The sequence below is a fragment of the Haliotis asinina genome, chromosome 10, assembly GCF_037392515.1.
Source record: "Haliotis asinina isolate JCU_RB_2024 chromosome 10, JCU_Hal_asi_v2, whole genome shotgun sequence".
NCBI lineage: Eukaryota > Metazoa > Mollusca > Gastropoda > Lepetellida > Haliotidae > Haliotis > Haliotis asinina.
The window spans coordinates 39,852,674-39,876,946 of NC_090289.1; the positions used below are offsets into that span (position 1 = coordinate 39,852,674).

The 24,273-nt window shown below is 44.4% G+C and overlaps 1 protein-coding gene across 1 annotated transcript; it reads left to right on the top strand.

Moving 5' to 3' along the window:
- The first annotated feature begins 609 nt into the window (after positions 1-609).
- LOC137297662 (cAMP-regulated D2 protein-like) lies at positions 610-23,723 on the top strand. The gene is made up of 5 exons (XM_067829569.1): positions 610-767; positions 1,725-1,839; positions 4,527-4,710; positions 22,155-22,258; positions 22,553-23,723. The coding sequence occupies exons 1-5, from the start codon at positions 610-612 to the stop codon at positions 23,543-23,545; spliced, it is 1,554 nt and encodes a 517-aa protein (XP_067685670.1). The 3' UTR covers positions 23,546-23,723.
- The last annotated feature ends 550 nt before the right edge of the window (positions 23,724-24,273 follow it).

Consider the following 24,273-nt stretch of genomic DNA (forward strand, 5'->3'; position numbering starts at 1 on the left):
ACCTGTTATTCATCAGTTTCCACTTGCTGTTGCTGAGATGGAAACAACTCTTTTCCTTTATCAGACTCTGCAACAACTCCATCCATCATTGACTTAAAATCATTTCATCACAAGTGCCTTGTGTCCTCTTGAGCAGCTGCCCACAGGCGAACTACAGAAGCATTTCTACAATGATATCAAATAAGTGGTGTGAGTGGGTTTAGTTTTACGCCGCACTCAGCAATATCACAACTATATGGTGATGGTCTGTAAATAATCGAGTCTGGACCGGACAATCAAGTGATCAACATAATGAACATAGATCTACAAACATGTCAAACATGACATCGAACCTGATCATCCTCTCCCGTTAATTCCCTCATAGGACAAGCATGGTTTGCTAAAGGTCAATTTTAACCAGGGTCTTTACACGTTCGTAGGAACTGAACTGAATATATAAATATAGGCACAGTGCCGTGCAGATTAGAAATGTCCACCCTATTTCGTTCTACATTAGGTCAAACAAGCTGTTGATCGCAGTAATTGCCTTAGATGACACGGAATCACAGATGGTCATCCAATCAATTTTCTTTATATAAACTAATACACACAATAACATTCAATGACAAGATGGCCCTTCTTGCTGCTGTCCTCTTGCTTGAGTCGCTGACGCATTTCGCGGCGGCGTCAACAGTAACTGTTAACGTTCCTGGCCTTGGAGACATCGTTGGTGTTGTTCGGGCTAACTCTAATGCGTTCCTCGGTGTCAAGTATGCCACAGCAGAAAGGTAAGTATCGGTTAGCCCAAGAGGGCCCTTGTTTAAGAGATGAAATGCTCACAAAATCCCGATGCGCGTACGGCATTTAAAATAGCATGGTGGCGATGCCTCCGCGCATGAAGGTTGGCAGTGATTTCAGTTTGTTAGCACATCTGTTATGGCCAGATTCACCAAGGTGGTAAATACATATGGACCTTTCCAGCCCCATGACACTGACAGATAGTGATATACCATAAATACGGTATGCAGCTGCGAGGTTGTATTCCTCAAAGACGCTAAATCGTTCAAGCTATATCGTTCCTCCATCTGCATAGGCTGGGGCAGAAGTTGACACGGTTCCGTTCCATAAACAACAGGGCCAAAGGAATCCGTTTGACGCAATGAGCTCTTTTGGTAACTGCTCTTCTAAATGTTCCTCGAAGATGTAGATGAAATTATGTGTATCATCGGCGTCAGACATGGCGAAATCTTATCTTCCCTGCTCTTCTAAATGTAGATGTAGAAGATGTAGAAGAAATTCTGTGTATAAACGGCGTCAGGCAAGGTGAATTTTTATCTTCCATGCTCTTTTCCTATAAGAGGTAATTCGGTGCAGCAAAATGTAAAGTTTCCTCATATAATTTGTGTTTTAATTAAAGATGGTTGTAGGGCCTATGTTTATAATACTTCTGTATAAGGACGATAATATCCTGGTGTGGAGCAAAGCCAAAGACCTTCATTAAACTATTGACATCTGTAATGTGAAAGAAGCAAATGGAACGAAATAAATCGAAATGAAAGTTCTTATATTTAACGGAAAAAAGAAAGATCATAAACACATTTCTAGGCTGTTTGATGTTGTTGCATAAAATATAGAGTGTAAATGAATAAAAATGTCTGTCCTCGTCGTGGAGAGGAAACCTGTTCACCACCAAGGAATCAAAACTTACTGTGGTGTCTCAATAATTCTTCAATATGGTTTCGAAGGTATGAGAATCCTCAGCCCGTGAGTCCCTGGCCAAATCCCTACAACGCAACGGCAAGGGGCCCTGCCTGTTACCAGAGATGTCCAGCCATCCCGGCCCTTGTGTGTCAGGATGAGGTAGGTGCCTTTCTCAGTGAGTCAGGACCGGTAAAGATCCGGGTTATAATCTGGAATAGAATTCCAGACTCGCTGACTTGGTTGACCAAGCCATCGATTGATGCTTTTGGTCACTGGATTTTCTGGTCCAGATTCTATTAGTAACAAACTGCTGCCATATGCCTGAACTATCGCTTAGTGCAGCGTTTAATAACAAAGCAATAAAAATTAAAAAAAATATCTGTTTCTTACTGCTTTCCGTGCACAACACACTACAAGGGTGATAGAAACTAACCTGATAGTAAACCTAAAGATCTAGTTTCTGGATAGAACCAGGCCAGGTCGGATGGGATATCACGAATGGAATAGATGAATGGATGAATATGGAGAATTATTGCAGCTCTGTTTCAATAGACCGACCAAGTCCTGGCCGGTAAGCCCCGTCCACTAGCTCTCCTCTTCTTGACGTTAGAAGGGACAGCCATTGACAATAGACCGATCCAGTCCAGGCCGATAAGCCCCGCCCACTTCGCTTTTGACGTTAAGGGGGATAACCACTGACTAATAACAATGGCGAAACGTACTTGATTGAGAACGATGTTGATGAATTCTACCTGTGGTACTTTGGTATCCGTCGTTTGTGAATGATATTTAAAGAGGAAAGTTATGCATATATGATTTTAGCTGTTAGACCGTGTTTTGTTTCGAAGCAATATATGTTAGACAATTCACGTCCCTCAAAGATATTAGCAGGGGAAGGTAACTCAATTTGTTTGTCTGCCTTTTTTGTTGTTGATATTGTTGTTTAAAAATTCTATCATAATTTTATACAAACCACAGATGCAAATGGCAGACCGTTCCAGTATCTATAAGCAAACTGTCAACACTGCCGTTACTGATCTACTTGTTCAAATTCAGTTAAATCAATAATCTGAAGCACAGGATTCTATCTCTTAATGAATTAAAAGAACGGAGAATATAAAACAAAGCAAAAGATATATTTCCAGCCTACTACTCGTTTATCTGTGTATATTAATGTCAACAAATCGATCACAACATAACTTGTTTGATCCTTTCTATTTATTGTCAGTGGGTACTTTTGTAATCCCAAATGAGATACAAATCAGTGAATGCTCTTCCACATCACTAGACTTGACGAACTGCCTGCATTTAGGTATGTCACAGCACCAGAAAACACAGGTGATCCATGATACAATCTGCACCTGTAGACTGATCCATCTTCCAGAAATAGGAAACCTGCGATGGAAAAACCTTTGAAGAAAGGATCTCTGTTATCCAAACAATTAGCTAAAATTGAAATTACATGCTGCACATCGTGCAGATATATTGTTCTTTCTTTACAGTCAAAGATATTTACCTGCTAACTACTAAGGTAAATAAAGTGCAAAGAATATAAGTTCTAAGCTTTTTTGTCAAACTTACATAATGACAAAACGAGTCCTTCTAAAACAATGATAATCTTGATGTGACTCTATATCCCCGGAGTAGTGGATATAACACTAATTTTCTTCTATTTCATTTCTGAGCTACTTAGTAACTGTCATAAAAAATGTATCAAAGTTTGCTGTTATTACTTGTTGACCGCTTTGTAGAATATCGTGTATTGCGAGCCACACTTGGGAAGCCTTGCTAATGTGAACATCCCCAACCGAAATAAGATCGCTGCCAGATTTGTTGTTTCCACTGTGTGATGGTTTCTCGACTGTCTCATTTCAACATTATCACCTACCAATTCAATGCCCAATATTGACAAAACCACAAGGCAAAAAACAGTTTTAGTTACAAATATTGTCATTGGTTGTAACACTTGTAAAGTTTTAACTTGCTTTTGGTCGTCATCTAACGGTAATGAATATGGCTATGTGCAAAGATGCGGAAATTTGTGCAAATTCACACCTTCGGGCGGACGCAAGTTTCGTGGACGATGGTGCCGGAGTTTAATTGACCGTGAGGTCTTTCGCACTCCTTGATCCGCTTCAGATCTTGTGTCCGAGCAGTAAGACTTTGGTTGAAGGTACATATCAAACCCCAGCAATAGGTAACAGATACCGGGGATGTGAATGACATGATTATTCTTAAGATCATCTCTTTTAAGGCATCGTTTGACCCTGTGAGTTAGTCTGACAACGCGCCCGATCTTGGATTCATAGATAAAATGATGAAAATGACAAAATGATAACACGACATGGATCTTTTCCGTGACCATCCGAAGAAGATCCGTGTCGTGTTATCATTTCGGAGACTATTTGTTATATATGTACTACTACGCTCGGTATTCTCACCACATATAATATATGAAAGCAATGTAAACCGTTATCTTGTTCACAGTACGTAATTATCAATTACATATTTGGCCATGGTTGCATGTTCTTGGCCTGCCAAACCTCTGCCCAAGATTTTTGTGAACCTTGCTGTTCGTAAACACATTTTTTCCCTAGTTCACTGATTTGGAACACAATTTCATGAAAGAATGATAGACATAACCAAAGTTTACAGCAGATATTTCGATTTCCAGTTACGTAAAACCAAGCTAGACATGCTTACCTTGTGTTGTATTACACCTCATTACTGAATTCATCAAAGTTCAAAGCAAAAGTGTTTGACTGTATTCCCATATCGGATCCAATCAATTACGTATTTAGAAAATCTGAACACCATAACCTTGATGACCACATGTATTTCTCCAGATATCCGAGGACTGTTTGTTTCTGAACATCTTCACGCCATTGGGAAACCCCTCTGGAACCTGCGTTATGGTCTTCTTTCACGGCGGAAACTTCCAGTCATATAGCGGCGGATCTTTGCTCTTTGATGGAGATGCGTTTGTTAAGGAGGGTGGATGCATCTTGGTGACCATCAACTACAGATTATGTGAGTTGGATGGTTGAACCTTTGTTTAACGCTGCCTTCAGCAATATCACAGCTATATGGCGACGGCTTGTAAGTAATCGAGTCTGGACCAAACAATCCGTGATCATCACCATGAGCACGGATCTACGTAATTAGGATACGATGACATGTGTCAACCAAGTCAGCGAGCCTGACAACCCGATCTCATTAGTTGCATCTAGCGGCAAATATGTTACTGATATTTTGGTAAGTTGCATTTAATCTTGGCAATTTTTCTTCGTTTGCTAACGTCGTAAATTTTGCATTAAAATATTTGAATTAGGTTTGGATTCTTATAGTCGATGTCTGTACTCACGTGTAAAACACATTGCACATGCATTAAGCGGAAAACCTTTCATGTACCTTTTTCAATGTTTGTTATGACAAACCTTTACAAACGCATTCTGGAATACAGGTAGACAAATTGTTTTCTCTCCTTCGTTAACGCCTCCATACCTGTTTGGAAAATGTTTATTAACATGTATACGAGTCTATGGTCTTCATACGTAATAAAGACTTGGTATTGAATATCAATATCTAATAATATCATGTCGACAAAGGCTAGCTGACCTTGTCGTGGAACTTAATATAAACAGTTGGGAGAAGCAATGTTGACATGATAACAATGAATGTTCTGAGAGTGCCACTTGTACTTCTAAAGGACATAAGTAATTTAAACACTTATCGCTCTTGAAATATGTTTGTTGTATCAAGTGAAATTTACATTTGCATTCTCAAACAAAAAAGAAATGATACTAACAAACGCGAGGTGCAAGATAATTGTCAAAAATTGTCTGCAGTGAACTATCGACATTCCTGAAAATCAAGAATGACATTACATGCACGTGTATGAAGCAGCCTTAGCAAGCACTGATGCATTTGTTACACTGCATATACTGAGTCTAACATACCCTAATAGAAGGTCGCGTCAGCTAACCTTTTCAACTGACCAATCAGAACAGTTTACCATATCGCGAAAGCTAACACTCGCACCTACCACAGCCAAACTGTAGCGCAAATGGGGTTGCGCAGCGTAGGGAATATGACCAGTCTTCATATATGTGAGCGAAGCGAGCAAAGGTTGGCAACGAACTTCCCTCGCTTCGGTTCAAAAAATATTTTTTATGTCAAAATAAAATATCGCCACCATCAAAGGTATACTCTTATTTCCTCACTAGGTTGTGCTCTCAGATTTCCAACCCTATATTTAATCATTGCTCACGTGAAATATGTTTTATTAAACATTTTAAGCGCCACTCGTCGTATTGAGATCGTTCTTCGGCTCCATTACCCCTGCCAGCTTCCGGTTCAATGGAGTGAAGGAACAAGAATGAGCAGAAATCAAAAGGAAATACCACATTGCCTAATTTTATCATGAATCTGTTGGAGTTTATTTTCTTAAGTGTCGTCGTTATTATTACATCTTTGGTAACACTTATAGTAGTATATACAATGGGGGTTCTGGACCACTTTCAAGAAATGTCTCTACAAAGCCTTATTTACTAAATAAGGCTTTGGTTGGGTCATTAGCTCTTGCTACTATTACCCCTACTACTTAACGTGTGTTGGAGGTAACACTGTGCCGTACGGTACGATCAATAATTCTTCTCTTACAAACCCCCTACCCGGCCCATCCCTCAAGTAGTACAAGTTAGGTTCGTCGGCTTTCATATCCACTTTATCTATGTTGTAAGTTTTGACTGACCATATAGGATCGGTGGCTCGCTTACGGCTATCACCCTCGTGTTCCCCCGGCTGGTATAGATACCTCACTAGGGCCCTATCTGGTATCTGTTTCTCCTTCCCACGCAATGGAGCGGCCGACTCTGCAACTATTGATTTTAGTTTGATAGCGTCTGCCGGTTTCTTACCGGTGAGACGGGTGACTTCATGGTTGATTGCCGACACCACCTTGGGTAACCTCGTGACCCATTCAGTCGATCGTTTTCCAGGGGTGACCATCTCCCTAGCATACTGATGGCCGAACAAGCGCTCAGCCAAAGTCCTATTAAATCTCTCAACTATGGCTTGGCTGCGATGGGCTCCAGCCGTGCCACGCCTGACCTTTGTATCGTGTTTGGCTAGCAGTTGTGACACGGCACCCATGAACTCCCGTCCGGGGTCAACTTGCAGCTCTGTTGGCCACGTCAGCGGGCTGCGTTTGTATATGCGTTCGAATCCTCTGGCTACCTGGGCCGAATCTTTCGTGGTCAAGGGTTCGGCTTCCTTGTAACGACTGGCTACGTCCACTACGGTTAAGGCATACTTGTACCTCTTGTCGTTGGGTAGGAACAGTAGGTCTGCCTGGTGAGCGCTATTAGGTATGTTAATACCGAACCTCCTTCTAGGCATGTAGCGTGGTGCCGGCAAATAGATCTGCCACAGGGCTTGTTTTTCAAGCCACGCTTTGGCTTCCTCCGGGGGTACTCGCGCTATTTTAGCTAGCTTATCTACTGCGCTAGCTCCTTTCCAGTACCCACGCGGGCTGTAGTAAATAGCCTCAAATTTTTTCATGTCCATACGCGTATGTGTTTATCCCATCAATAGCTATCCAACGTTTCGTGTCCATAGGCGACAGGGACGTCTTGTTTATAGTCAGTCCGTATATCTTATGTCCATCACTTCTAAGTGTGTTCATTTTATGTCTAAAGGTACGGGTCTTGAACAGGGCTTCCTTGAATCTGGCGTGTTTGATGTGTTGTTTCACCACATACTTCTTAACCCCCTTAGCCTTCCGGATCTCACTATTGTCGGCTTTCAGTATGGAGTACATCTTAGGTCTCAAACCTATGTACTCAGCTATGGGCGTGCCAGCACACTCGTCCTTCATCTTACCTAGGACCTTTTTATTTACCGTACTGTGTATGGCATGGGTTTTAGGGTAGTCGCTGGTGTCGTATAAATCGAGGTGTTTTTTCATGTCCTCGTACACGTCCTCGGTTCGAATCTCCATCAGCAGGGAATCCGTGTCAGTGTACAGCACTTCACACCTGTCGCCGTACTGTTTCTTGAGCTCTTTGTAGTAAAAGTCGTACATCAGGTGTTTGGATAAATCGAGGATGCTCATCCCCACGTAAACAGGCCGGTTGAATTTTATATGGCTTTTCTTCATGTGTAGGGCAACCAGGTTGTCTGTGAATATCTTACTACGGTTGAATGCCGGACTGGCTATCAATCTCCTGAGCTTGTCTTCCTCACTCGACCGAACCAGCTTCACGGTCACGCGTTTCCTCAGGTTCTCCATAGTCTTACCAAACACCGAGTTATTCATGAGCTTGTAGAGATTTTTCTCAAAATCACTGGTGGCTTTTTTTCGTAGGTCTGTGTTCATTCTGATGTAGGGCTCCATCCATGGGCTCTGGTCGAACATGAGCACCCTGTGTATTTTGGTCAGCCTCATACCCAACGACAGGTACAGCTGTAGGTTGCGATAGTGAACGATGTACTTGGTCTTATTCATTAAGTTAGGCACGAGTTTTTCAACATCTGTCACACGCCCACCTGACAAGTTATGTTGGTACTCAGACATCCAGTCTGGGTTAACCCTCATACGTTCGGGGGCCAGGGGGTAGCTGTTGTGTGATGTGTGTAATTCCTTGGTATACTCTAAGTCAACCTCGAGGATATACCCTTTGTTCGAATCTGGTGCAACCCCCATAACATCAACGTGGGGTACCCATTCGAATCCCCCTGTAGGTAGATACTGACTCATGGCCCAGCCGTACAGGTTGTTTGCGTCGAGGTAGAGAATGTGATTGGTTGGTTTGTTAGGATCGTAACCTTTCACGTATTGATTATTTGCTTTCGCGTATCGTTTGGATGCCATGGAAATCCCACCTCGCAAGCCTTTCTCAATGAATAGGTGCATGTCGTAATCTGTGAGCAATTCCAAATTAACTCCGGTCTTTTTAAGCAAGGCGTCCCACGACAGACCTGGGCTGGTGTAATACCATGCGGGGTCGAGTTTATACTGATTGAAACACGTCCGCCTAAACGTTTCAAACACGTTGGCTAACAGCAGTACATCTGTCCTCAAGTACAGGTCGTGATAATCACCCAGGTTCTTACAACCCAGTTTATTCCATACGTTAGTCGCGTGCGAGTAATCATCTCGTGAGACGGACGCCTCATTCAGCTTGCTATAAAAGCAGTCAATAGGGGTAGTCTGGTCTCGGTGAACTTGGCCCAACTATCCATGTACTCATAGGGGTACACACCCTTCCTCATAAGCAGGGGTCTAGTCTCGGCGTCTGTGTATCGATCGGTGATAGGGAAGGTATTGTTGGCCTTGACCAGACTGTCGAGTGACGACAGGAGGAACTGAAACGAGTCAATGAACCTAAGTCCGTTTAAGCTGAAGGAGATGTATCTCTCCATGTTGTTGGGGATGCACGTTATATTACCATCGATTTTCGCGATGGCCTGCATGATCAAGTGTGAGTCGTACCCTCTCAAGTTGTGAAAGACAACGGGGATGTTTATTGTCTTAGGGTTGATTTTAAGCTTGAGGTTGCACGCGCTGTGAGCGGCGCCTCTATACTTACCAGTTATGTGGCAGTGATCTCTCACCGAATCACCGTTAAGTGGTGAGTCACACACGTGACAGTTAGTGCTACTAGCGTGAGCTAGCCTGTCAACTCGGGTCATACGCATGGGAGTGATTCTATACAATGCATTCCTAATAATTTTTTCTTCCTCCTGCAAACACTTTAGAAACCTTTCAGCCGCGTCAGGGCCCCTATACACTACCGGAGCTTTCGTTTCCCCGTCACAACGGATGACAATGTATCCAAACGAACAGGCTTTATGCTCTTGTGTTTTGTGGGTGAAGGCACCACTGGGAGCCTCGCCGGCGGCAGCCACTAAGGCTTCGAAGTCGGCGTATATGATATAAGGCACAGACATTTGGTTCTTGTGGTTACTGAATTTTAGGATATTATCACCTTCCTTAGGCATGTCGACTCGTATGGCCGTCTGCCCCACACCTTGACAATCATCCCGGTGGGATTCTAATAAATCAGCTCGTGTGAAGCCATGTAGGCATCGTTCACAGAAGTGGGTCTTTTCTCTGTGTGCCGATTGGTCATACAACAGCCTGCTAAAGTGTTTTATCCATGTGTAGTGATACTTGTCACCTCGCTGGATCATGAATATATTGATAACTTGGCGATCCTTCACCGGGCTGACCCTGTGTACTATTGTTGTGTTACCTTCGTGCCCAAAGACATTTATAGCCAGATTATTCTGTTTTTCTACTTTAGTGATCTGGGATATGGGGGTGGGTTCATCTATACCATCCCAGTTGAGCCCATCGTCTTGGGGATAGCTAGAAAGCCTATCTGAATGAGTGCCAGCTGGAAATAAGGCTGACCTGATAGCTAACCTCAGGCAATCGTTTCCTCTATTCTTAACGTTTACTATGGCATGTTTGTTCCTATAGTAGGGTGGCAAGGTTAGGTATGATCCGCCTCTGAACGGCACGTAGTTAGCTATGTCTAGATAGACATTATCGATTTTATCTACAGCCCACCCGGACCCCAAGTGTGTGTAGCGTTCTAGGTATTCTCGTATCTGCTGAAAACTGGTATCGATTGATGCGTCAATGGTCTCTGTATGTGTGGCGACCTCTTGTTGACCTCGGAAGTAAGGCTGAACATACTCAGTGGCCCCTGTGGGGCCCCCAACCTGCTTATCGAGCGACATTTTCACTGTGATCTGAAACTTGATACTTCCTAGGTTATTTAGTTCCTGGTTGACCTTATCAGCTATCAGAGGCTTGATATCTGTAATGTCTATGTTTCTATCAACGTGCATGCGCCAACCTCTCAAATAGTTGCCTACAGCGCGCTCAGTGCGCACGAACTGTAGGTCAATAGCTCTATTCTGTCGTAATAATTCAACAAGCTGTGGTTTTCTCATACGGGAATACCCACCTAAACCCAAATCGTGTGCCTCGGCTTTCAGTTGTTTTACAGTGGGAGGTTTTGCTACGGGGGCATGTGATAACAATGCTGTTAACCCGGCTCTCCCCAGGTTTGAATAACCCGTGTATCCAAGCTGTTTTGCTTGAGCTTTTAATTGTTTTACTGAAGGAGGGGCTTCTAAACCTAGTAATCTCAACAATGCTGACTTCCGCATTCGAGAATACCCGATCACACCTCTCTGTTTTGCGACCCTCTTCAGCTCGCGTACAGTAGACATAGTGTTTACACCTAAGAGAACCAATGTCTAATTGCTTCACAGTAAAGGGAGGTAACCCTTTCACGCATTGGAGTCTATCTTGAGCAGTCGCCTACGTTCTTTTATGTAGCCTTTTTTATTCTCGTAGATGAGTTGATGTCTGACTACGTTCGCTCCGTGAGCTTTACATAGACAGTAGTGTCCTTTAACCCCGATACCACACACAGAACACGTGTAGTTAGGACTTCCCATATGGAAACAACAGAACCCCTGATTCCTGCATTTCCTACCACAGGCCTCGGTCTTCCCCATAAGTATGTATTCGCATCGGTATGGAGCGGGTCTCATGTTTACTTATATAGGTATTTTAATTTAATTGCTTCGCAGCCAACGCAGTAGCTGCTATACCCAACACTATGAAGCCCAGTTCACGATTCATTTGTCCCTTGGATGGTGTGTAGTACTGAGCGAGTGTGGGTTTATTGAGCGGTTCCAATTGTTTACCAGTTAGTAGGTAGTATTCTTTCATTGCTTCATTGACATCGTTGAATGTTTGAACGGCATGGTTTTCACGCTGGAGTTGTTCGTTAATAAAATCGATCCTCTGGAGACGTTTTTTAGCGTACTCGGCCTGTGCTCTTTGTAATTTCTCAGTAGCGAGATCGTGCCGCTTCCTTTCTTCCTGTATTTCAGCCGCGTGATCATCTCGTAGTTTCGAGAAGAGGAAATTACTCCCGGAAAATGCCAGGGCATTCACTAACGCCCCACCGACCATCATAGCTATCGTGGCCATCCCTATATTTATTTCATTATATTATCAGGTATGATCCCTTGTTTTACTAGGATGTCTTTTGTGGCCATCGCCATACCAAGGTTCATTATGAGCATACCCATATCCTGCAGGTTGAAATCTAGCTTGATAGTTGGTTGTTTAAGCACCATTTTAGTCAACCGAGCGTACCCTACGGCTAGACTGGCGACCACTGTGGCGTGGTATGCGTCGTTGATGAACGTTTTCCCCTCAGACATTATGTATATGATATAAAATATTAAAATTATAACATGATATGCGGGTCTACCGTGGGGGTGGGGGGCTCACTGTTGGGTGGTGGCTCACTGTGGGAGGGTACCCCCACGTATAACCACGAGATAGCCAAGGCAGCAGTTACACCTACAGCCAACAACAGTCGGGGGTTGGTCACTTTATGTTGGTTACACCACCGTTTTTTACCGGCAGCTACTCTCTTAGGATTCTTCTGTCTGGTTACTGTTGGGGGCACTTCCCTCACTGGTTCCTGTGAAGGGGTCTCCTCCACTGTTGGGGGTACCTCCACTGGTTCCTGTGCAGCATCCATCTATACTATTATTATTATTCTTTCTCTCAAATTGACAATGTTTTGCTGTGATAATCGCCGCCATCACTGGAGCCAACAACATACCATATTTGTGGTACAGCCTGCAGCTGATAGAGCTCACGGCGTGTTCAATAAAAGGGTCTTTCTCGAGGTCCTCCCACAGGTAAAGTCGGCGCTCTGGTGGAATGGGAAGGAAGTGTGATACAATACCGGTGTATATCTGGGTCATAGCCGATGCTATTGTCTTTGTCATTTCTGCTCCGAGCCGGGACTCGTATCTAGCGTACAGCTTATCGATTTCTTCGGCTGACATTTTGTGAATTTTATCCGGAGTGTAGTCTCCAAAGTAATGTTTGGCTTTGCCACCAACAGCCAACGCCACCAGTTTCTCTCGCTTGGGGGAATCCCCCACAGTGGGGGTACCCCCAGGTACCAACTGTTCGAGCAATTCCTCACACTCCATCTTATAATATAACAAGTAAGATTTAGTTTTAACTATATAATACCCGATGCAGACAAAACACAGAGAAATGAAGGTTAAGTTGCACATGACAAATACTTCAAATATCATAGCTATATGCTTAGCTTTGCTTAGCTTTGCTTAGCTTTAGCTTAGCTTTGCTTAGCTTTGCTTAGCTTTAGCTTAGCTTTGCTTAGCTTTGCTTAACATACTATATATGCTACTGGTTGGTCGGTTTTTAGAACGAGCTTAGCGTGTTTAGTTTCAGCGAGCTGTTTCTTCACCCGTTCCCGTTCTAATTTGCTCATCACATCGTTCTCTCTCAAACACTCCTCGAACGAATCCCTATCCTTGCAGTGAAATAAGGCCACTCCCTGAGGTCTTTCAACACCGAGTTGAACTTCTGCGTTAGCACCCAGACGCTGTGATTTGCATGCCGGCCGGAGAAGGCCAAGTACGATAGCATGTCTCTCTTTTTTGTTATCTCGCGATTAGCGCTGCAGTCGTCCAGTATAAACAGCGTCGGTTCCCCTTTAAATTTCTCGTGAAGAGCTTTCAACCAGTCCTGCAGGCGTGTTCCAGGGTCGATTTTGTGTACGTCCGGGTCCGTCATCACCCAAGGTCGCGCGTACGTTTTATTCATGCTCAGAGTAGGGCACATGATAACGATGTTATCGAACACATCCTTGTAGTAACCCTCCAACATATCCAACGCGAAAACGGTCTTCCCACAGCCAGTCTGCCCGCACACTATACCGCAGTGTGGGTCAGTGGGTAGTTGTGGCAGTTTATTGTTGGGGTACCCCCCATCAGTAGATGGCTTGCACGAATCTCCCATTGTCTATATTAAGTTGCGCGTCCATAATAACGTATAGATATAATTTCAACTTACCAGCGGGTTGAGCCTTCTTAGTAATCTGGATGGTTATCCCTTCGCTGCCGTTATCTATACGGCGCCCGCTACCGTGCAGTTTATCATCATCCGTGGATCGCATGTCCAACCATAGGGCGTACTTGGTGGTCAGGTATTCACCGATCTGCACGGAGCCTAGGTCCAGGTCCTTTGTTATGTAATCCCCCACTGGTAGCTTTTTTATCTCATCCCACTGCTGGTGTGGTCTCATACCATGACTGAACAGCTGGTTGGGCACGCCCTCGATGGTCACTTCCACCTTTTCAATCTCGGGGTTGAAAAACTTCTCGCTGTCCCTCCGGAATGGCTCGTAATCCTCCACGGGGACGACCAGGATACCTTTCATCGATCGCGCCGGCACGTTCAGGTTGATATTCCACACAGTGTCGCTCTTATCTCACACGACTGATCTATGCCTCAGTACGCGATCGTACAGGATAGCCATCTTCCCAGAGTACTGACTTCGAACCTGCCTGGCCAGCTCCGGGCTAGTGACCATGTCGAACTCCAGAGAGATGTTGTCTATGGCATAACTGGCCTCATCACCGTTCGGCGTACGCACTACTTTGCTATAGTCGTTAAACGTGAGCTCGTATTCGAGCCTATCACCCAGCGCGGCCTGGTAAAACGGCGCGTGTCCCGTGAGCAACTCGAAGTCGAGCGGCACGCAGAATCGATTCCCGTATGCTCGAGCGATGGCCTTTTCACCGTCCGATAGCTTGTCTAGCTGGTCTGTCGTGAAGGCATACCCTATGCGCGACCGGGTTGATTTGCTGATGCCCTGGTACACATCATTGACTCGTTCTCCCTCGCTTTTCCAGAGATCCCCGTAGCAGTGAAACACGTCGCTGTCGTCGATACTCAGCACCTCGTTACCGCTGATCTTGATGGTCGTTTTCTTGATGATAGCTCGACCCACGTTCCGCACTAGCTCGCGTTTGTCGTTGTCGGAGGTCAACGTGATATTGAACGCCAGTCGAACAGTGCCTGGTACAATGAGGTCATTCTCACCAAGGTTTGGAAATCTAACCAGCAGAGTTTGATTCTGGTCTATCTTGCTGGGATTGTTGGTGATGGTCACCGACTGGCGCACGGCTCTGGCGCCTAATGGCTCTCTCAATCTTCTGAAAGGATCTAATTTTCTGCCGTACATTGTTATATAAATGAAATATATTTTTAATACTAATGGATGAAGACATAGATATGACGGAGATGCCGGGCGCTAGTGCCCAGGCATTCGATGATGATCAGGAGACCTCATTCAGTACGGGCCTACAGCCGGCTGTCGATGCAGTTGAGACCTCATTATCGAAGCAAAGGGCCGAACTCATTAAGGGCGCCGTCGACGGTTATTACAACACAGTTGAAAAGAGAGACAACATCAAGGCGCCGGGAAGGTACTATTCCGATTTTACCATCATCGATGGCACGCTGCGTTTGAAGGCTCACCCGGATGCCGATCTCGTGACAAAACGCAAGGGAGAACCGCTTGCTTTATCAACATTGGCCAGAAAATATGGGATTGACTTTATCCTATAAACTAGGCTTAGAATATTACGGTGGCGCGCGACCTAAGCAGTATCCTCCGAAGTTAGTTCAAAGTCTGCAAGACATCAGGGACGCCATATCAGATCAAAACATGACTTATGATATTAAAAAGGTGTTGGCCGACTACGAGAACAAACCCTTCCCGGGGCTCGAATTTACCATTCGGGAACTGCGGGGGTTGGATCTGACGATGCAAACCATTCGCGGACATCTCGCGAAAAGCACGGCCAGAATGAGTGAGATAGACGACAACATCGCCTATGAAAAGAAAAAACTCGGTGAAACTGATGACGAGGCTCTGAAAGCCCACATCGAGAAACAAATACGCAATTTGGAAGAGGAAAGGCAGACCTGGCTGGAGACAGCATCCTCCTTCAAAGAAAAGCTTCGATCCCAGGTCAACCGTATACGGGAAACCATCAATCAAGTCCTCTACCGAGACACCACGTTAGCAGACAGGATTCGGATATTGTTCCGGGAGCAAGGGATCACCATCGCCAGCATTCTGACTGCATTGGGTTTCATCATATCAACCCTGGTGGTGTCACTGGTGGGAGGAACCCCCACACCCCCCACACCTGGCGGCGGCGGAACTCCAAGTGGCGGTGGGGGTGTTAAAGACTGGATAAAAAAACTCGGGGAACGCCTAGCTAAACTGGCTGGTAAAGCCGCCGAAGCCCTTCCCGGCATCCTGGGTAGCATCGTCTCGTGGTTGTTGAGCGCTCTGGCTAAAACTGCCACGTGGTTCAGTCAAAACCTGTGGGCAGCCATCGTCGCCGTGGCTGGTCTGGTGTACGTAGCGGCTAAGAAATTTTTAACCAAATAAGTCCCAAAGCTACCCCACCAACCGCCAGGGCTGTTTTATTATCAATATGATTGGTGGTCTGAATATGGGGGGCCACCTCCTGTGGTGTTGGTTGAACTTTAGGCTCCGGGGGCGGCGCAACTATACCCGTTTCACGTGGTGGGATGTGTGGGATATAGGTGGTGTTAATATCGGGGTTGATACCCAACTTTTGATCCGCCGTGGCTATGACTATTTTGTTGTTATAACCCACCACTTTTTTTACTCTCAGTTGCATATCACTCGGAGCCATGTACAGCCCCACTCCGAACACGTAGTTGACTTTCGATCTGGCGTATTCTAACACGTTTTGGTAGCGTTCGATGGCCCGCGGGAGATCAACTGGAGAATTGATAGCATCCTCAACGTTGGAAACGAACTGTTTCTGAGCGTCGTAAGCTGTTCCCTTACCGATGATGTTGGAACGCGTTTGCGACTGCGCACCCAACAGCGCCCACACGTACGTTCGAATCGAGTCATTCAACCTGACTACCCCGGCACGAGTGAATCCTTTCGACGTGTCCAGCATGAACATTTTCCACCCGTCTGCGGTTGATTGCTCCACTTTCTGGACTGTGAAAGCAACACCACCTTTAAAGTTCATACGATCATCCCTCCATTCATTACTCGACAAAGCAAAGTCCTGGCGTAGTATATCTCGTTTCAGTAAATCATCACTGACTTCTTTCACTGGTCGCGCGCCATCATAAGGAATACCCAACCTGTGGTTCAGCCCCGGCAAACGCCAATCCGTCTTCGGGTTTATTTCGAATTCATTGCAAATACGTTCGTAGACCCGTCTATCGTACGGGTTGTTTGTTGCGTCCCACGCTTTGTCCTGTGGGAGGGGGGCGCTGATCTCTTTAAGGATACGTCTGACCTGGTAGTACACGTGGAACTTGAACACAGACTGACTCAGCGGTCCACGCCGAGTGTCGGTCAATGTCACACCACACCCCGTTGTAGCGCACCACACGGCAAAGTTGAATTGATTCTGCCAGAACTGCATAGGGTTGTTGAACCAAGCGTGGACTGCCTTGACGTTAGTCACCGAAAGCTTATACTTATCGAACACATCTAAAAGCTGGGCATTGAAATACAACCCAGGAGCAACCACGATCTTCATGGGGGAGAAATCTACGTCCAGTTTAGGGTAAAACACACCAGGGGAATACATTTTAAAACTATTATATAATGAGCATATATACTCTAACATGTACATAACACTTCCAGGAATAACGAGCGGTGAGGCTGTTCAGCTGACGCACGCGATCGATAACACGTCAGGTCAACTCGAAGCCGCACTGTGCGATATCACCTACCTACCGCAATGGACTAACATCAACATCAGCAACAATAAGCTGTTCGTCAGTGGAACTCGCAGCCAGATAACTGACGGCTACTACAGCGTGTGCTCTCTAAACGACGAGGTCTTCAAACCCCTGGGAGCCGAACTCAAGATGAACGACTCAAACGGTACAGTGGTGTTAATCAACAACGGAAGAACCTCATTGAGGCTCGGCCGACCATTAGCGAGGATACTCGGTATGTCTCCTGACGAGATAAAACCAACAACAACCGTCACAGGCACGAAGTTACCCGACCTAGTACCGTACCGAGAGCTGTACATTCATCTAGGTCAGGTGAGCACAACGTACAACATTCAAGGAGGTCACCCTTCCACTATACTGAGAGCAGTGCCGGTGAAAACTGAGAAATACAACGACGGTAGAACCGAGTCGTTTTCACCACGGCAGTATAAGAGATTAACCCAGGGCAACATACCTGAGCTGACAATATCGGTGTTAGATATAAATCATAATCCTGTAAATATAGGATACCTCAGCTTAACGCTTCATGTAAAATGACCAGCGCACAAGGACCCGGAGTGAAAAAATGCGTCAATATCGGGATCTCCGACCTCGGAGACACGCGCGGTTTCGACGCTCCCGGAGTAGATGGTAAATCGTATGCCTTGCAACTGAAAAACAACATTTACAAACGCGTTGAAATCCCCTCCGGTGGAACCCTAAGTGATATAGTAGATACCACAAGAGCAACAGTCAACACTAAGTACGCCCTTGTCAACACCGGTAATAATAACTGGATAATATACCCATCGTTCGGGGGTAAACTGTTCGACTTAGACGATGTTGAGAGCACTACCGTCGCCCGAAACAAGCCATATATGCTCGTCTTCACCGAAGATGACAAGTGGGTGTTGTTACCCGATAACGACTGGTTTCTCAATATTAGACTCGTCTCCCCTTACGTGTTTACTGATAACAAAGACAACCACCTAAACAAAGTCGTGAACAATGGAACCCTGCTCGTGGCTTACGTCCCAACTCAGAGACGTAGCGTAGTCGTCAGCCCAGTCAATACTATAGCAGCCCACATGCTATCGAGTAAACCAGCCATACAAAACGTGAAATTGCAGTTGGTGTCTGAATTCGAAGGTGTGGTCACTATACTAGAGGATCTACCGGCAAACTCAACACTGATCATCAAAGTCTACCTAGGGGAACCATCGGGGAATGATGTCGAGATCGTGAAGGGGATCAAACTCGGGTGGGTGAAACGACACCAGTATCAAGTTTGCAACGTTTACGTGCGGGTGGGTGTCGGCTCCAACACCAGTCTGCAGGGGGTCAACGTGATCGTGGAAAACAAGATATCACTAACCAATATCTTCCTGCCTGACAACATACACTTCATGGGTATGAAGTTCACCCCTGAATTATTATCAGAAAACCAGTTGGAAATTATATCGTAATAGTATAATAATGACCAGTCATCGTCCCAACACTACGCTTAACGACCTAGGAGATACGGAGGGATTCGATCAGCCTGGTGAGGAAGATGAATTATACATCCTGCACTTCAAAGACAACGTGTACAGACGGGTGCCGTTACCAGATTTAAAAGAGCCCAAATGGCTGATCAACTTAACATTCACCTCACCTTATATCACATTAAATAATGGGGTTGTCTCTAAGATTAAGAACAACGGTATCTGGGCCGGGGATTTCATTCCGGAGAATACATTAGTACACATAGCATCTACTGGTTACGAGAAAAAGGGGTTAAGTGCTTATCCAAACAATAAATTAACATTTAGCAGTAATCTTGATAGAATATCCTCCCCTTTCACCCTCATCATAGAAGTCTTCTTTACGTCTATATTCCATGGAACCCCCCCAATAGTACACCAAATTTTACCCGGGGTGTCAATGCGCTGGTCTTACATAGACCAATATTGTCGTATTGTTATACAACAGGATACCACGGGTCCTATAAACCACTTAATAAACCTCAGTGGGGTTTCTATTACAACAGGAAATTCTATTAGCCTCTCACCTATTGCCCTGACTAGTAGTCTAGAACTTGTAGACTTCAAATTCACTGATAGATTTTTAACTGAAACCCAATTAAAATATCTTTCAAAATATACATTATAGGATGGGTCTGTACCCAGTCGTAGAGGAAGTAGCGAAGACGCTGGAAACCGTAGATGGGTTCCGCTTGAGGCAGTTATGTGATGTGAAACGCCAACTAGAACAAGACCGTGACACGCGGAAAGCACTATGTAAAAAGTACAATAGAGCTTTCAATATCGTGGACGGGGCTGACACTACCCTTATGGCAACCAGCATGGGACTAGGGGCGGCAGGTGTTGGGTTGTTAGCTACCATCGTGGCTGCACCTATAGTGCTAGGTATTGAAATAACAGCTGGGGTGGCAGGGTTAGCAGGATTGGCGCTTAAGTTAGTATCACGCAGACTTAATCGTAAGGCATTGAAACACGACGAGATCAGGGTTCTGGCCGAAGCAAAGCTGAACACAGTGAGTGAGCGTATTTCCACGGCACTCTCTGATAGTAAGATCTCAGAAGAGGAGTTTCGTTCAATCCTCTCTGAACTCAAAAAATATAACGGAATGAAACAAGATATTCGATCCAAGTCTCGTAAGTCTGCTATCAGTGAGGACGAGAAAAAAAAGTACATAGAACAGGGGATACAAAAAGCCCAGCAAGCCTTTATTATGAACACCAAAGAGATCGTAGGCGGTTCACGTTAAACTGTTTCATCGATATAAACATAACATAGGCACAGACGTTAAGTAGTAGGGGTAATGTATCTATACCAGCCGGGGGAACACGAGGGTGATAGCCGTAAGCGAGCCACCGATCCTACATGGTCAGTCAAAACTTACAACATAGATAAAGTGGATATAAAAGCCGACGAACCTAACTTGTACTACTTGAGGGATGGGCCGGGTAGGGGGTTTGTAAGAGAAGAATTATTGATCGTACCGTACGGCACAGTGTTACCTCCAACACACGTTAAGTAGTAGGGGTAATAGTAGCAAGAGCTAATGACCCAACCAAAGCCTTATTTAGTAAATAAGGCTTTGTAGAGACATTTCTTGAAAGTGGTCCAGAACCCCCATTGTATATACTACTCTTATTCTACAATAAAAACACTTCTGGCGTAGTGGGCGTGTGAAGCATGGGAGATAACTCTTCATGTATTCCATAAGGAATAATTATCTGTTTCTTCACTGCGATGAACCGGAAGCTGGCAGGGGTAATGGAGGTGAAGAACGGTCTGAGTTGCGCTTAAAATGTTGAATAAAACATACTTCACGTGAGTAATCATTATTGTGGGGTTGGAAATCTGAGAGCACAACCTAGTGAGGAAATGGGAGCGTACCTTTGATGGTGGCGATATTTTATTTTGACATGAAAAATATTTTTTGAACCGAAGCGAGGGAAGTTCGTTGCCAACATTTGCTCGCTTCGCTCGCATATATGAAGACTGGTCATTTTCTCTAAGCTGCCCAACCCCATTTGCGTTACAGTTTGCCTGTGCACCTACATTTGAACTTTTATCTCGAAAACGTTTTCACCCGAAAGAGTCCGAATGCTACTTTCTGTACCATCGTGATGCACATGGAACACTCCACAACAGTGAATAAACTTGAGATTTTTCAAAAGGCATCTAAAAGTTGGTATAAGAAATACAAGACAAATCTTATGGATAACAGCTTCTTGATATATTTTTTACAACGTTCCCGGTCTAGTTCTTGCCACTTCGTCATGTGGGTAATGAGCACATTGTGAAAAGTAAAAGTTGTCACCCATAAGATGCTCCTTGTATTAGTGAGTATACAGTCCCTAAATAGCTTTTTGTCAATATTCATAGATGTTAGCTTGCGGAGATGATAGCTAATAACCATGTTATCAGAAAGCCCTAATCGTACATTGTGCTGGTCAAATATCTGTGTTTTACGCAGATCTTCGTTTGTTGAGGGATCAGTGTCAAGGGAAATTTGTAAGTCTCGCCGAACCCTAACCAGTAGCTGGTTTCTAGCTGATCAAATCAGTTCGGCTGTCTAGCATTTGAGTGGAAGGTCATGGGATCGCTAAAAGGTAACCTGACGTGACCTTCTACTTGGGTTTGTCAGACTCGGTGAATAATACCGAGCCTGTGTTTACTTAGACTGGTGTGCGAAGCAACTGCCTGGTGCGCGTGCATCACATGCTACTTGTTTAATGGGCATTCTAGAAGTTGGTGAGTCAAAAATGAAACATTTAGCCTCATGGATTACAACTTTATTACATTGAGCGACGTTTCGATGTAGATTCTTACATCGTTTTCAAGATGTAATCGTGAAAATGTAGCTTGAAAACGATATAAGAATCTACATCGAAACGTCGCTCAACGTAATAAACAAGAAGTTGTAATCCATAAAGCTGTAGGTTTCATTTTACACCGCACGCACGTTCTATTTAGGTTTGGTGATAAATAAAAATGGTGGTGCGTTCATAAACGCTTACACTTCCAATCAGAAATGAACGGTCAAATACCCCAAGTGTTTTAAAGAGCTCGAATAAATGAATTTCTTACACGTTTACTACTTTGGCGAAACCTGCAAGAGTACAGGCAAGGTGCTGGAATACTAACAACTAGAATCATAGATTGGATAGTGAACCTGACACTGAGATTTAGAGTCCAACACACATTAGGAACGGAATTGTGCATAGTGAGTTGTTTCCGCTAAACCATCCATTTAAGAGCACCTGACTAGAAATCTAAATCTCAATCTATTACTATATTTCAGCATCTTTTGGTTTCCTTGGATCGAGGAACCTTGGACTGAGGGACCAGATCGCTGCGCTGGAGTGGATTAACAACTACATCTCGTACTTCGGGGGGAGCTCAAAGGTCACTGTTAGAATTAAAGTCAGGGTTTAACTGCAGTTGAAGTCTTGGTACACTGACTGTAGAACGGTCTCCTAATTGATTAACATCACATTCGTGCATTTCGTACCTAGCCACGTACCTGTCTGTCTGTTTGTATGTATATATTGCAGATGATAAAGCTGAAAAAATATCATTCTAGTTCTTCTAACATATCCATCAATAAATCATTGTTAATACTCTCCCTTTCCCTTGCAGCATAGCTTTCAGACAGATTTTTTATAACATGAAAATGTAAATTGGGGTATGTTTCCACAGATAACACTCTTCGGCCAGAGTGCTGGGTCCCAGTCTATTGGTCTGCTGATGAGCATCCCCTCCGCCTATCAGTACTTCGATCAGGCCATCCTCGGGAGTTGCCCTTTCACGCTGCCCTTCAGAACCGCAGCGGAAGGCGACAGCCAAGAAACTCAACTCGCCACCTTGATGGGATGTGCGAAGGGAAACCTCACCTGCTATCAAGAGGCCGATCCTGAGGACATCTTGACTTTCCAAGACCAGGTCTCTCTGCCTGGGGCAAACTACCTTCTAAGCTTCCAGTTCTGGGGTCCCGTCATCGACGGTGACCTGGTGCAAGACCATCTATACAACATCTTTGACAGAGGACTTCACAAGAAGATGAGAACAATCATCGGAACTGTCCAGGATGAAGGTGTGGGATACATCTTTTCAATCTTCACCAGTCCATTGTCTTCTGCAGAGCTTGAGAGTTTTTTGACCTCTCTAAACCCATTACTTACTTTGGACTTGCTGGGTCTTTTCTATGACATCAATGCAAACGCTGACAAACGTTTTGTCTTGTCTGAATATACAACGGACTATCTGTTCAACTGCGTGGGTCAGTCCGTGTCTGCCATTGTTGCTGAAGACTCTCGGGCATTTAACTACATCTTCGACCAGGTATTCCCCTTCAACATTTGGGGGGATGGAAACATCTGCAACAACTTCACCTGCCACGGAGAAGAGCTACCGACCTTGTTTGGTACTTATCCCCTCGCAAACATAACTCTGCCACCCGATCAGCAGGAGCTCTCTGTTGACATGATTAAGTACTGGACCAACTTTGCCAAATACGGAAAGCCTTACAGAAGGAGGATGGATCTAGTGAAATGGAGCAGGTATTCGTTTTGGGTCGACAGAATTCTGATCCTAAATGGTGCCAACACTCGTCAGATTTCAAGTGCACCAAATTCTGTACGATGCCTATTGCTTGAGCTATTTGTGGGCTTCAATCCCTACCCAACTTCATGATCTGATCTGAGTCAGTTTGAGATTTTCAAAATTATATTGTTCCTGAAAAGATAAACGATATATTATCCGTTCGCGATAGTGGATTTTGTTTACCAACATCATATGTTTGAGCTATTTGTAGACTACAACCCTTGTGGTTTTAAAGGGGAAATGTATGAGTTCAATAAACCATTATATATATTCCTCTGGGTTTTTTGTTTGTTTGTGTTTTTGTTTGTTTTGTTTTTTGTTTTGTTTTTTTTTAAATTATCCGTTGGTCATGTTAACGTACCATGTATAGCTATGCGCATTGGACAACGTTAGCGTGCCCAAACGAAATCAGCAATGAACTACACATTCTAGTTAATGGTACGGCAGCTTTCAAATTTCAAGGATTTATAATGAATAGAAACATTGGAACAGAACATGATTAAACTCGGCTAGAAACAGCAGACATCGTTACCGTGGCGTCGGATTACACTGACAGCAACCTTCAGTGATTGTAATCATTCGACCAGTCAGGTACTTTCTGCTATCTTCAGTGTCACAATACGTAGGAGTTATCCCCCTTTTATGTGTTGATTGTAAGTAGGGGGTACGTTAAGTGCAGATTTGGCATTTGATTCACTTATACTACCCATCAAGAGCTTAGATTCACTTAAAGAAATCACTGTATATTACATATACACATATGGTTACATTGGAAATGGATTTTTCCACTAACTGCAGATGAATGACAACAGGATCAT